This window comes from Rhinolophus sinicus, chromosome 3 (genome assembly GCF_057876585.1).
Source record: "Rhinolophus sinicus isolate RSI-liver-muscle chromosome 3, RSI-T2T, whole genome shotgun sequence".
Lineage (NCBI taxonomy): Eukaryota > Metazoa > Chordata > Mammalia > Chiroptera > Rhinolophidae > Rhinolophus > Rhinolophus sinicus.
In genome coordinates this window covers 22790258-22806066 of record NC_142503.1, presented here as the reverse complement: position 1 = coordinate 22806066, position 15809 = coordinate 22790258, and the positions used below count along the sequence as shown (strand labels likewise).

General features: G+C 42.9%; 1 protein-coding gene across 11 annotated transcripts in view; it reads right to left on the bottom strand.

The window, feature by feature from the left end:
- Positions 1–15809, bottom strand: part of RAI14 (retinoic acid induced 14) — a 135317-nt gene that overhangs the window by 45655 nt on the left and 73853 nt on the right. For 6 of the 11 annotated variants that reach the window (XM_074329024.2, XM_019737233.3, XM_019737234.3 and 3 more), the window contains exon 3: positions 7665–7795. In XM_074329024.2, the coding sequence (XP_074185125.2) occupies positions 7665–7795 (131 nt within the window). Of the gene's footprint in view, positions 1–7664; positions 7796–7938; positions 8109–15809 lie in introns of those variants that run through there. The other 5 variants (XM_019737230.3, XM_019737235.3, XM_019737236.3 and 2 more) reach the window with 3 other exon arrangements.

Below are 15809 nucleotides of genomic sequence, written 5' to 3'. Positions count from 1 at the left end.
ACGCAAGGCTCGGTGGCCTGGGTGGTGATGGTGGTATTTTGGAAATGGTGAATTTCAGGGACTCTGTTGAGGAAGCAGAAATGTTTCTAGAGGACAGGCATGTGCTAAGTGATCTCATGTCCCTCAACCCTTGAACTGTCTGGTTGTCAGCGTGAGAACCTCCTGCTCCAGGTGCCCTCTCTTACGGAGTTGGACTGAGGGGAGGTCATTTGTCTGTGTGTGCTGAGATCCACGCCCATCCGCCCCTGCTCTGCTCTCCATCACAGCAAACGGCTCCATTTCCCAGGCTCTCCTGACCTCTGCATGCGGGAGTAGGTCCAGCCAGTGGAGGGCACGGCCAGGGGACCAGAGGGAGGGGCAAAGCCAGATTGCTTCCGCCCTCAACAACAATGGCCCACTAGAGTGTCTAAAATCCTTCATTCTCAATATATTTAACCCAGCCTTGAAAACAGTTTTAAAGTGAACTATCCTGTGATTCCCACCAACATTTTATCACTGTAGTCCTTAATTTCCAAATCGATTCTCATCAACTTGCACCACTTTGTATGGTGACAAGTTGCGGGGACGGAGTCCCAGAGAGCAGTTTCTAGGCTCTCGACCTCACGTGGAAAGGTGCTGGCTCAGGTAGTAGATGGCCGTCAGCTGTAACCAGTTAGCCATTAGCCACTAATATAACTGCCGTGGCTACACTAGCAAGTGCGGAATGCGCCTCGTGTTGAACCTACTTCCTGTGTCTCGACCAGTAGCCCTCGAGAATGTGGTGGTATGACTCCCCTATCTATAGCTCCGTGGGTGTTCCTTTTTGGCCTCGCCATATCCTGTGTTCTTGTGTGTGGAGCAGGGGCTGAGACCCTGCCTTACGCAAGTCTTCCCTCTAAAGTACAGTTTTTCAACAACATCTGTTCAGGTTTAACATAAAACACTATTTCCCTTTAAAAACTTTGTGAATTTTATTACTTTACATAATTTGGTTTAAGCCCAAAATTTAGTTTATCTTTCATTTTAATTGTATTTTGTGCACAGGCTTATATACACATACAAGTACGTGTGTGTGTGTGCTAGAAAAAAAATTCATCTGGACTCCCTGAACTTGGCCTCAGCCCACCTATAAGCTATCATAGGGTAGAACCTGTTGGAAAGCTTTGCACTAGGAAACCTGGGGCCTCACTGTGGAGTATCTAGAGCAGGGGTGTCCAAACTTTTTTCAACGTTTTTTACCAAGGGCCATACGTGGTAAAATACACAAACAGCTAGGCCACTCACTCGAGGTGAAGTACGTATTGCCTCACTTGGTTTATTTAAGTAAACTAAATATATTTTTGGAATCTGCTGCGGGCCAATTAACAATGGATTGCGGACCGCAGTTGGCCCGCGGGCCGCAGTTTGGACACCCCTGGGCTAGAACATTGGTTCTCAGTTTGGGCTAATCATTCAAACCACCTGAGTGCTTTAAAAAACCCTATGCCTAGAACGCGCCCCACACTAATTATGTAGGAATCTCTGAGAGTGACACCCAGCATTTTTAAAAACTGTCTAGGTGGTTCTCATGGGAGTCAAGTTGAGAACCACTGATGTAGTGTCTAGTGCGGCCCTTAGCTTGAACTGCTATGATATGCTCTTGAAGAAGGGAAGGAAACATAGAATGGTGTCGCTGTTTTTCTTTTGAATTTGGGGTGGCGTCTAGTCATACTTTTACCAACACCTACACTGCCTCCTCTTCCCCTGTACCTACCCAAATCCTCCCCATCCATTCTTCAAGGCCCACCTAACCTCACACCTCAAGCAGGAAACATTTTATAGTTTAGCACTTAATTATTCTCCAGTACTTTCATGGTCTTGTCTTCTCAGCTAGACACTATGCATCGTGTAGACAAGGCCCACCTTTTCTCCTTTTTCTGTATGTGCCTACAATAGAGTTTGGAACATTTTAGATGCAGGGAGTACTTCCCAACTGGCAGATTAATGAAACAAACATTTGGTCACATTGGCAAGATAGGAACAGATGTTATATCACCTTCAAAAATCGATGTGATCAAAAAGCACAGTGGCTATGCTGTAACAGCAATTACATCCTTCAGTTTATGCCTCTGTCAAATATCCATAGGTTTCAGGAAAGATGGGGTGATTTTGCCTGGAAGGGGATTTTGCAGGGAAGGGGTTTGCAATTACACATAAAGTATGTAGTAGTTTTAGGTAAATTAATTTGGCGGCCAAATTGACTTGATTTCCAAGACTGAGCTGCTGGTATAAAATATCTAATACATCCCTATTTTGAGAAAACAGGAAGAGACAAAATGCAACAAGCCATCAGCCAGAGAAGCCTCTTATCATACTGCAGAATTCAAGGACTACCTCCCCTATTTTATATTTAAGCTCCATGGAGTCCCCTAAAAATACTTGCACAAGTTCTTGCTTTCAAAGCCAAAAAGATCAGGTTTCTGGAGTCTGGGCTATGTATGCGGAATATGTCTAACTATCTATACATCCATGCCTGGGTGGAATGTATTCAAATACTACAGTCCCAGCAGTGATTTTATTTAGTCTGGTTGTTCCTAAGACAAACACACATAACTTTAATTAAATGCACACCAAATGTAGGGGAAACCATTTTGAAACAATTAAACTGTTCTATGGTAAGAGGTTTAGGGTACCCTCCCACTTCCTCACCTCCACCATGGAAAGAGAACAGATGGGCAGAGGAAAGCCAAGCCTGACTCTATAAACACAGCCTGCAGCTATAACTCTCTGTCTTGCTCTATTTTGCTCTCTTCTGACCCAAGACATCACCCTTCTTTTACTCTTTCCTAAATGAATTCCAGTCGTTTAATTGCTTTCACTTTTTTTAACCCCTCTTTGATCAGTTTTAGAGGGAGAAAATTTTCAGACAAGGTTTCTTATCTTTCCATAAAGGAAATATTTCAGGAAGAAACTGAAAAGTCTGGAGAATGACCAAACCACCCATCTGGTTATTGACCTCGGGTTATGAGGCTTCTGGAGAATGTGCGTCGAGATGGCTGCTTTTGCCGCCTCATTCTTGGAACTTTCTGTGTCATCCGGTGTCTAGGTAGTAAAGGCTCAGTATTATTACTCTTTTTAAATTGCACTGGAAGCTGGGAAAGGAAAGTGTCAGGTTGTGACATTCACCAGAATAGCTCTTTTCCTCTTGAACCTCTAGTTAAGTTATCCCTAATTAATTTACCCATGAGATGTTACCGGCAAAAGGAGAGTGCTTTCTCCATGAACCATCCTGAAAAGCCACTCCCACAAATATTGACTGAATGCCTCTTGTGCTCAGAAGAGTGGGGAAAGCCAACAAAAAACAAAATCACATGCTCCTTGTCCTCAGGGAGCTTACTATATTGTAAGGGACTCAAGTCTTTCAGAGAACAAAGATTTTACTTAAGCACAGTTGAGCCTTTTCTGTTGTTGCTACTGTTCTTTCAGTATAAGAAAATACATCAAATTCTAAATTAAGACAGTAGTTGTTCAAAGAGAAAGAAAACCACAAAAGGGCTAAGAACATCAGAGAGGAAGGCATTCTGGACTGGACATAGAACCTGTGCAAACATCTGGATGTTCTTACATGAGGGGAAGGCAGGGAGCAAAGAGCCTCACCTCCAATAGAAGGTGAGTCTGAGAGAACGTTCAACTAAGTAAGGGCAGGGACAGTGGGAGGCCCTTGAAAGCCAAAATCAGGACTCTAGGCTCCAGGCAACAGGGAAACACTGTGTACTGCTGAGCAAAATAACAGAATGGGTCATTACAACAGCTCGTAGAAAATAGGACTCTAGCTTAATTTTAATATGGAGGGTAAATTAAAGGGTAAACTTGAACTAGCAGGCAGAGAATGAAGCCAAGTACTACTGTCAAGGGCCTATCTTTTAAGTGAGTGGTCTGGCCTTACCCTTTGGAGACAAATGCAGAACACTGCATACGTGTCCACAATCAAATGCTGGTCCTGCAAGCCCCATGGGGCTGGTGAGGCAAGAGCTCCAGCAGAGGGGACACGCTGGGTTGGTCTATCATGAATTCAGAACCACTCCTAGGAAGCCACCAGTTCACGTGCTGTCAAACCAAATGCATGTGGAAAGAACAGGAACAAGAACAGAAAGGTCTGCACCGCTTAAGAAAAATCTTCAAGTGTGAGTCAGACCCATACACACTCAGGCAAGAATGCACAGATTAGACTAACTCAAATATAGAAGCGCAGACTTGCAAAGGTGGGAAGGCTGAAGCGAAGGGAACAACACTGCTTGGGGCTCATTGTTATAACAGAAGCCTTGGCCTTGCATTACTACATGACAGTAAAAGGACAGGAGAGATGCTTTCCAACCTCACAGCCCCCTTCCTCCTTCTGCATACCAAGACCACTAGATTTGAATGAAAATATGAAGCCAGACAGATTTAAGTCCATGGTGCCTTTGAAAATTAAACTCTTGTAAATTCTTGTAATGTTAATACAAGAATGCCTTTGAATACATGGTGCCTTTGAAAATTAAATTCTTGTAAATTCTTGTAAAGTTAACTTTATTCATCAAAAGGAATATTCCAATCAGAAAAATGAAATGTTAACAGGTAATTACTTGTCGAAAATCTTGCACTGAAAAAACAATTATCTCCTTTCCTCCTTTTTTTTACATAATTCTTCTTTTTACATGTCATCAAAGGAAAAAATGGTGGACTTGTACATGCAAAGGTAGACATGTTAGAACTGGTTCTAGAGTTAATACAGGAAAAGGTGTACCACGTGGGCCTTAGTTTTATCATCTGCAAAATGGAAGTGGTGATTTTTGTACAACTACTGCGTGCATTTCTAGTGTTAGAAGAGAATATGATGAAGAACTGATTCATGCTACAAAGATGAACCTTGAAACCATTATGCTAAGTGAAAGCAGCCAGAGACAAAGGGCCTCCTATTGTATGATTCCATTTATATTAAATATCAAGAATAGGCAAATTCATAGAGACAGAATGCAGATTAGTGGTTGCCAGGGGAGGAGGAGGGAAGGTTGGGGACTATCACTGTTTAACGGGTACAGGGTTTCATTTGGGACGATGAAAAAAATTCTGGAACTAGAAAATGAGGATGGTTGGACAACATTGTGAATATACTTAATGCCACTGAAATGTATATTCTTCTACTGTTAAAGTGGTAACTTTTATGTTGTATATATTTTATCACTATTTAAAAACAGGGAGAAACTAGAAAATAACATTCTGGCTGCGTACGCTACACATAATAAATATTAACAGAAGGTATATTGATAAAGCTGTGGCTAAGCTGCTAATCTAAATTTTCTATTTTCGCTTTAGTGGGTATGTCTTGGACAAGGCCATCACGAACCATCATCTCACCTTTCTTTGGCATGGCTATAAAAGAGTGTTTTGTGCAGACACCTCCAAAGCTGAACTGGGAGGAGTCGGAGCCAAGAAAGCTGTGGAGTGGTACAAGAAGTAGTCCCAAAGCACCATGTATACCACCAAAAATCTCAAGACAGGAGTGTGGCCTCTGCCACTGTCACTCTGATAGCACTGACTCCACACATGGCATCATGGGAAAAGGTTAATTCACTCATTCAACAAATACTTTCTGAGTATCTACTACAAGCGGAGCCGTGGGCTAGATGTGGTAACTACAGCAGTGTAAAGTTAACAGTCCCTTCTATCCAGGAAATTTTGATCTAGTGTACAAGAGGGATGAGAACTAAAAATTACAGAAGATTGAGAAGGCAACTGACTCAACATAATATCAGCCAACAACCAAAGCCCACCTACCATTGGGGGTCCTGGCTACCAAGTCAGAGTTCACGGGGTGTTGGCCCTGTGTGACAGACCTGAGAGACAGATCTCTGCAAAGGTCAGGTCAAACGAGGCGGATGGGGAGAGCTCAACCCATGGGCTTTGGCGGAGTACAAGCCCAGCTCCTAGAGGACCAGACTCTGATCTGAGAGAACACTTCCCTCTGCCCTTTGTGAACCAGCTAGCCCGGCCTCTCGACAGAGCTCAGCCCCTTAAGCTATCGTGTGGCTCTCCCAACCACGGGGCTGGTGTCTATGTTATCAGATCCAATGGGTGTCAGGAAGAGTGCTTAAGTGGCAAAATTTGCTAAAATGTGATGCTCAATCTTCTGAAAATTCACCTTTTATTCTCCCTACCTCTCCTTCAATCTAGAGTCAGTCTAGTTTCTAGATGATGGTTCTCTCTGTTGAACCTACATGGGACACTAAAAGGTCTTGATTCCCGAGCCTCTCCACAGATCAAATGATACTGGACATCTGGGGTGGGCATGGCATCAATATAGTTTTTAAAGCACCCCAGGTGATTCTAATGCAGGCAGGATGGAGAACTACTCATCTGGGGTAAGAAGGGAAGGGAACTGGCTCTATCAAGTACCTACTATGGGCTGGATCCTGTGCTAGCTCCTTACATATAGTATCTAGAGCTAGGTACCCCTCGCACATCCTCTAGGACTTGTTCTGGCCATAAGCATAGGGCCCCTCAGAGCAGCACTCAACCTCGGCAGGACAAGACATCAGGAACAGATACTGTCGTTACCTTACCCCTTGAGTGGGATAACTCTGAAGCATGCTTTAAACCTGGGGTAATTAAAATAGTTTTATGAGGGGCCAGATAGTTAATATCTGAGGCTTTATGGGCCATACAGTCTTTGTCTTGACTACGCCAATCTGCCTTTGGAGTGGAGAAGCACCGATGGGCAATGCTAAATGAATGGATTTGGCTGCATTCCAACAAAACTTTATTTACAAAGACCGACAGCAGGACACAGTTGGTCAACCCCTGCTCTAAGTCTAAATCCCAGAGGTTCTTAGTGGAAATGAGTCCCAGCTGACCATAGCAGTAACATGTCAATAACACGCTCTGCAGGCTTCATTCGCTTACCGTGCACTTCCTAAGAGCACTCGCTAGAGTGACTACTCACTCTCAAATCCTTGTCTCATAGCCAGTTTCTGGGGGAACTCAACCAACGTCCGTATATTGTTTTACACTCATAACTACCCCAGAAGTTGAACACTACCATTGCCATTTTACAGTAAGAAACTGAGATTCAAGGACTACAAAACTCGTAAGTGGGAGTCCAAATTAGAGGCCTATTTGGCTCCAAAGTCCATGATCTCTTTACAACATGACCAGAGTAAGGATGGATACAAACAAATAAACACACACGTGCATACACATAAACAATCAAACACGTAGTTTTAATTCTGCAAGCAAGAGTGCCACATATGGCAAGTCATAAGGCAAAATTTATACTGCCCATGTAATTATTGATCTATGTAAAGGAAGGAGTTTTAAAAGAAATAATAATATAAACAGTAAGGTTTAAGGGTGATGAAAAGAATTACTTTCTTTCTTTTATGCTGCTGTTTCTAATCTAGGATAGAATGCATTTCCCACCTTCTCTGGTGAAATCTTTGGTTATACCTGGGAACAAATACAGCCATTCAAGGTAAAGCCCAATGTGTAATTTGGAACTTGAGGAAGAAATGAGATTAAGACGTTCTCCTACATATTTTAACATGGGGGTAGAGGGCTAGTGATTTCTCAAAGTCCCCTTAAAGGCACGTGTGAAGGTCCCCTGTGGATCCTAAGGATTGCAGAGAACATTTTGAGAACCCAGTTAGAAAGCAATCTTTTTAGCTTACGCGGTCTTGCCCTCGCTGTCCTGTTTGGTGGCACTGGCCCCCTTCTTGCCCAGCAGTGAGGCCACCTTCTCCGCATCTCCATTCTCCACAGCCTGCAGAAGCCGGTCATCATTCTTGTTCCACTCATTGGTCTGTGGAGCAAAGGGGAGACACAGAGTCAGTGGACACAGACAGTGGCCATACGGCCGTATTGACCGGCCTGTCCTCAGTCCTCCCAGCTCCCCACCCTTCCCTCAAATCAAAATCTTCCCCAAAATGGGGACTTTAAAAATACCTTCACCTTCACCATGGCGGCACTCAAGAAGGCTGGTTTCCCAAAAGGAAACATCAACAGTTCAATGAAATAGTGGCCGGTCACCAAACTCGGAAATAGTTACTTCTTTTATCTGAAGTTGGGAAGATGAAGCAACTTACCTTAAAGACCTCGAGGCCAGTTTACACATTAGCTTGTTTCTAGCTAAACTGGACAGCTGGCCTCTCAGAACAGTGGCCTTTGACCTGGTCCACAGCTCACTGGGCCCACAGTGTTACAAAACTAAACAGGCCAACAGCTCAAGGTTACCTGAGAGTTTATATACACACCATTCGCTGTCTGCTTTTATTGCCACTCTTTCCGGCCTGCTTACTGGGCCCTGATTTTTAAGTTGTATACTGATTTTAAGTAGTTGTCCAGGCTACCGACACAACACAGGAGCACCAGAAACAAAACTCCTTCCTGAGCAAGCTAATATACACCAAACAGCTTTGAGCCGAGCCTCCACCAATGCCAAACCCCAGCCCCAACAGAGCAGTTATGCAAACCACAGTAACAGTAAAGCTTTCATGTGCACAAAAATTAGTTTTTACTCTTACAAAGGAAAGAGTGGATCTCTTTATATAAGAGTGAATTGGCCTTGAGCACAAGACTAAGAAGCTTCAAGTATGAAATGGCAGCAGTGATCCATAGAAGGTTTTAGAGCAGAGAGAATAAAATCAGTGATTGAAGAAGAGTTATTGGAGGTGTATATGGTGGATAGAATTAATTGAGGGGGCAAAGATCCTGGGGCACATCGAAGCCCCTAGTTCCCTTCCAGGCCCCTCCAGCTATGGATACCACCACCTGGGAGAGACTTCTCCTTCCTCCCCAAACTTTCTACAGAGACTTCTCCAGGGCTCTCTCTGCTTCCTTGTGGCCTCTAAATAATAAGAACCTCCCAGGTATTTCACCTTCAAGGCTTTACCACTTCAGGGAAGCAGACAGAGGAGATACTAGAGATTTAAAAAGCTAACAAGAGGGAATTTTACAAGCCTACACTCTTCCATGGCCCCAGAAGTGGGCTCCCAACCTCTCTGCACCGATAGAACTGGGGAACCCAACAGGACTGTGCCCTCTCATAGAGTAAGAGTGGGTCTACCAGATATCCAACCCTCCAACCCCAGCCCATAGGCAGGGCCTTAGAGAAAGCCACAGGCCATGGAGGAGGAAAATAGGTGTACCCAGGTTTCAAGTTAGGAATTTGCTTCTCTGAGAGTCTCAGGACTGAACCACTCCTATTTCTCAGGTATTCTCTTTTCCACCATGGCCATCACTGAGTACAAGAACATAGGAAAAATGGGGTAAGTTTGAGTGAAAATGAGAAGTTTGTCCTGTAGGCTGCATGAACTTGAAGTCCAAAACTCTAGATGGACACTTGTATGTTATGTACCTTAAGTCACCCAAAAAACAAACAAACAAACAAACAAACAAAACCTCTCTGTGCCTCAGTTTCCCAAGGCATTGGACTGGATAACCACCGTGATTCCCCTAAAGCTGAGAAAACTTAATCTATAAAATGCTCCAAACCAAACTCTGCCTGGGATTATTCTAGAACAGTACTGTCTCCAATAATGCAACTGTTTTGTATTTGTACTGTCTAAAACTGGAACCACTAGGCAGTGATTCTCAACCAGGGGTGATTCTGCCTCTCAGGGCACATTTGGCGATCTCCACAGACATTTCTGATTGCCATGTCTAGGGAATGCTCCTGGCATCTTAAAGCTAGACGCCAGGGTGCTGCTAAACATCTTACAATACACAAGACAGCCCTCCCCTCAGCCAACAATTCTCTGGCCCAAAATATCAAGATCGCATCGACCACATGCAGCTACTAAGCACTGGAAATGTGGCTACCGTGACTGAGGAACTGAATTTTTAACTTTAATTTTAGATTTCAGTGCAGCTCTACATGACGGCTCCCTAAATGTTTTTGGCAAAGTAAGAATGTGTCTGGACCCCTGTCATCCACACTCTTCTACAACAATCATTTTACTCAGAAAGAAGACATCAGGTCTTTCTTCAGTTGTAAATCGGGGGAAACTGAATAAATAGGCCACCCCAGGCACAAGCATTTGTTAGAACAGGAAGCTTTACTTATTAACAACAAAATGTAGCGAACACCAAGAAACACACGGCAGCTTACTTCCCCAGATTGCACTTTTACAAGTCAAAACCAAACCAAGAAAGTTTATTGAAGTACATGTACGACTCGTGATTCCTATGTCCGTTATCCCAATCCTACATTATCAGTGCTGCCTTTTAAATCCTTCCCTAACTTAAAATGACCAAATTAAAACTGGATTGGGAAGATCAAAAGGATATTAAATCTCAGAGGACATGACTGAAAGTATTTAAGCAAAGAAAGACCACATGAAAGGATTTTCCTTTTCAGTGCCGCTAAGGCACTCAACTCTCTGGTAGAGAAAAATCTGATTGCAGGGGTTCCCTAAAATTAGTTACATGTGGATATTTAGGGAATTCTATTTCTATAGGACATAACAAGAAAGGTCCCCCTTCCCCTACTCTTTAGAGAACAAGGTCAATGTCACATCTCTTGAGGTCTATAATTCTCTTTTATTTAGATTCTCTCCTCAATGCAGGCCAAAAGTTCCTTTTCTCTTAAAGCAGATGAGGCGAACAGAACATGCTACCCACACACAAAGGTCTAATAAGTAATTGGCATCACCATTCAACCTGGATGTGCTACAGATGGAGGACAAGCTGGCAGCAAGAAGCAAAAGGACGGGTGCTGTACCCATTGGCCGTAGAGCCTGAGTCAAGAGAACAGTGCAGAACAAACTGGGCAGACAGGGCAAACCTGAAGAAGAACTTGGGGGAAAGAGTAGACCATCAGTTGGGAAAGGAAAAGAGAGATAAGTTCTACTCTTAAAATTCTCACAATAAAATTCTCACAAGAAAGCTGAAAGTAGAGGGAAGAAGGGTTCCAATTAGACCTCGAACTCAGCAATCCAGATTCTGAACAGTGAGTCTTTCAAGGTGAAATGACATTGCCCAGACCACGGGCCAGCATAGCAGGGAGCTGTTGCTCATGTAATGGAGTTCTCTAGTCCTGGGCCAGGCTGATGGTTATATTTGTAATTAGTTCTGCTATACACAACTGACCATACCATGTTTCTTCGAGAACCATGGCTTTCAAGCTGCCATCACTTTCCTCTCCTAAACCTGTCCATGCAGATATTCCTTATGTTTTCTCCTATAAAACCATTCCATCCAGTGCTACATCTATACCAAAAATACCCTGGCCAATCACCCTGACACAAAACAGATGTATAATAAACACTTTTGGTGTCATTGCTCTTGAGAATTCAGAAGCAAATTCCTCCCCCCCCCCCCACCCCCCACCCCATCGTCCGCTGAGTGGTACTAAATTGAAAGCAAGCATCAAAAGAAATCTTAAAAAGCTGTCTTGGCCAGTCTACTGTCCAAAGCTAGCAGCATTGGTCAGATAAATTGGTTGTGATATTGTAATATAATAAGAAATACATGTTTGTTCTTTGTCCCCAGTTCCTAGCTCAGAGCTCCTAAAACCCATGGAATTTCCTGAGTGATAGGGGTAAGAGGAGCATCTGTGTTTTATTTATAATAAATAAGCCTCTTTCAGCCTTACCTGAGTTTATGTTAATGAGGTGACTGGTGGATGAAAGCCTCTAGAGAGCTTCAGGATGGGAGCTCCTTGTCAGAGGAACCAACTATGTTATGACAACTCTCAGGTCCCCACCCACCTTCAGGGAGGGGAGAGGGGCTGAGATTGAGTCAATCACCACTGGCCAAAGATTTAATCAAGTGCATCCATAATGAAACCTCCATAAAAACCACTAACCCATGCCTAAACCTTGGGGTTCAGAGAGCTGCTAACTGGCGAACATATTGAGGTGCTGGGAAGGTGACGCAGGAGAGGGCATGGAAACACACACACACACACACACACACACACACACAAACCATACCTTGCCCTATACATTTCTTCCAGTTGGCTGTTTCCCAGTTGTACCCTTTATAATAAACTGGTAATAATAAGTAAAGTGACTTCCTGAGTTCTATATGCTGTACTAGCAAATTCTTCAACCTGAGGAGGGGGTTGTGGGAACCACTGACTTTATAGCTGATTGGTCAGAAGTAGGGTTGACTCAGGACTTGCAATTGGTGCCTGAAGTGGGAGCAGTCTTGTAGGACTGAGCCTTTAACCTGTGGGGTCTGATGGTAACTCCAGGTCATCAGTGTCAGAACTGAATTGAATCACTGGATACCCTATTGGTGTCCGGAGAGTAGGAGAATTCATTGTTGATATGAAGAAAAACCCCACCCATTTGGTGTCAGAAGTGTTTTGTGTAAGAAGCAGAGCAGATAACAGGTGAAGTTTGAAACTTTGTCCTGACATCCCACAGTAATTCACTCAAACACTTCTGGAGACCACCATCACATCAATGACACCTCCCTTCCACTTTCTATGGAAATCCTTTCCTCTAACTGGCACTCCCTCCACAGGGCAGGCTTAGCTCTCCGTCCACACCGGACTTCTGGTCCCCTCAGAACAACTGTTTTCAACCTATTAGTGGGTTAATCCAACATTTTTAAAAAATGAAATAGAAAAAAAAAAAGAACACCAGATACATCATATTTGATAAGGTTAAATGTTTTTGTATGTGTGTCCTGGGTGGTGATATTATATATTTTTAATAGTGTGTATATGTGTGTGTGTGTATGTGTGTGTGTGTGTGTGTGTGTATTGCCAAAAAATGTATACACATTTTAAGAAAGGAAAAAAACTATTAAAATTGTAATACTCAATATATACTGATAACAAAAGATGAATACAAGTCCCCTGTGACTTCTGCAATCACAAGAGGTGCTCAAAGTGGTTACCATCAGTGTCCAGACACTTCTGATTATGGAGAACTACTGCTTGAGCAACGTTGACCAAAGTGTCCACTTGTATACATTTTTTTGGCACCCCTGGTATGTTTCTAATAGGGAATCACAATAAAAAAAACTTTGATTGCCTCTGCTTTAGAATGCTCTGCCATCCCATCCACCTACAAAAGGCTTCCTTCTAAAGCCTAGCTCAAGCTCTGCAGGCTCAAGCCATTCTGGTGACCTCCCTCTGCTTCTTTCCTCCACTGAGTCCCGAAGGAAATGCCTACTCATCTGAATGAAGCCCACAGTCTAGACTTGATGAAATACTGCGTCCCGGCTTTTGTTCCTGAGCTCCCTGTGTGCTTATTTGGTTTCCCTGTCTTCAGCTCCCTGAAGGCACAAACAACAGCCTTCATGCTTTACTCCTGTGGTGCCTAGCAAATGCTCATATCTGTTGCTGATTTTAGCAGGAGATTTTTCCTCTTGGTTAACCTAAATCTCTCCCGACTTAGCAAATAGTTGCTTTTTTCATTTATAAAACTCTTCATTCTTTTGCAAACAACTATTGAATCATCTTTCCAAGTTTTTTATAGGCTAAATAAATCCCATTCCCTTAACTTATCTACTCCCCATCACATTTCTAAGGCCAATTTTCCAAGATTTTGATCAGGGTACACTTTCTCCAAATCTCTTCACCACTATGGGGTCTTATCCGTTCATCTGGGTGAATCCAGTGTTTCCCAGTCACCAGGCTCACCTGGGTACTTGTTATATATGCAGACTCCCGGGCCTCATCCAGGAGATTCTGAGCCCAGGGATGTGGGCTGGGGCCCTGGACTGGTTTAGTTCAACAAGTGCTCGCTCTCTCTCTGATTCTTATTGCAAGTTTGAGGACAGCTGGAACCTATGCAAAGACTAACCACAGAATTTTCTTGAAAGGATTTTCTTCCTCCACGAGGCATTATTAAGGAAGTGGGTGGAAGATGAGAAAAATTCTTCACTTTTTCCTTGCAGAACTAGGTATTTTGTCTCCCACAAAAGCTTAATAAATACTAGACTTTCCCGGGCAGTTGCATGTGCAACCCTGTATATAAGAATGTTAACTAAAGCATTGCTCATAATAGGCAGAATTTTACAAATTATCAAATATCCAATAACAGAAGATAAATAAATCACAATATAATCAAGCAATGGATACCACACAGCAAGGAAAATGAACAAGTTACAACTACATTCAACATGGATGGATATTAACAACAATATTACTGAAAGAAGTAAAACACAAAGAACACAATAGTATGACTGCATGTATACAAAGATGAAAACAGGAAAAATAGATCCATACTGTTTAGGGATAAATGGATAGATGGTAAAAGTATGAAGAAGAGGTTATCAAAAGACAGGATACTGGTTAGGGTAAGGATGTGGCATTTGGTCAGGAAGGGACATCTGGGAGCATTTTAGAGTCCTGTGCTCTATTTCATGACCTGGTTAGTGCCTCCACAGATGTTCACTTGTTAGACGCTACATTCTTTTTGGGGCACTTTTCTCTATTTGTGATTTGCGTACATACACACACATACATACACAGCACAGTGACACACACACACACACACACACACACACACACACACACACACACACAGAGTTCAGAAAGAAGTTTTGTGGTTCACTTTGGTCAAATCAGTACCACGCCAAGTATCTTGCCAAGGTTTGCATTTTCACTTGCTGTTTCTTCATCTCTGAAATGGGAAAGCAGCTCCTGGTTCTTAGGAGAACTCCAAAACCCCTTTGAGAATCTACCAGAAAGTTATCATCTTTCCTCAGAATAATGCACACACACACAAAAGCCTGCATGCAATTTCAGAGGGAGCTCTGGCTTCAATGCCTACCCATAGCCCACTCATTCAAGCCCAATTTAAGAACTCTTGGTCTGGAAAAAGAGACAGGCTTCCTAGTTTAGTGCTTTTGAGCTGAAATTCTAGCTCCATCACCTCCCACGTAGGTGGTCTCATGCAGGTCACCAGCATCTCTAGTCTCCACTTCCTTATCTGTCAAATGGGGGGAATCCTGGTTACCTGCAAATTATCCTCAAAATTAAATGTCCTGTACATGAATGCTCAGGACTCAAAAAACGATGATGATTATTATTTAATTAGATGATCTGCACTCTTCCTTCCTGATTCACGTTCTATGAATCTTTTAATATTTACAGTTTAGGATTGACGGTCTATTACCCCTTCAGAGGTAGATAATGCTGTACGGTAAATTTAAATTTGCAAATATTCTACTATGCGCCTTAAAAAATCATATTTTAAAGGACTCCAGAGAAAACATTCACAGACACGAAATTAACTATTTTATTGAAAATGGCTCACTTTTCCAGCAGACTGTTTAAACAGACACTATTTCAACAGAGCACATTAGGCCACATTTTCAAGTTCAGGAAGCCATATGTTATGCTCCGGAGACATGTGTAATGTGTCAGCTATGAAGGACAGCATGTGGGAAAGGCAGACTTTACCTCCCATGTGGGCTCCAAACATTCCTGGTAATATATCACAAATGAGATTTTCAATGGCTGGCCTGTAAGTTTCCTATTCATCAAATCATTTCCAAATGACACCCACTTGCTTAAGAGTTTTCCCTTGAATCTTGGCCTTTTGAAAGCATTGCCTTGGTCTTTTGAAAGCATTACCCTCCTTGGAGGGTAGCAGACATCATGTCAAGCGTGTGATGAACACTGGGGCTTTGGCAACTGGCAACGTCTGCCCTTGGCCAGACATGGCATCACCTTCTTTTATTTTGGTTTAATCCCTGGGAACTGAAAAACCAGTGGAAACTCACTGGTCACAGACATCTGGCTAGTGGACAGCTTTGAGTTTTGGAATATATCAACCCAACCAAAATAATCCAGTGGCACAGAGCAATCTGGGAAGAGAGTTTCTTTGACTTTCCTTACAAGATACACTAAA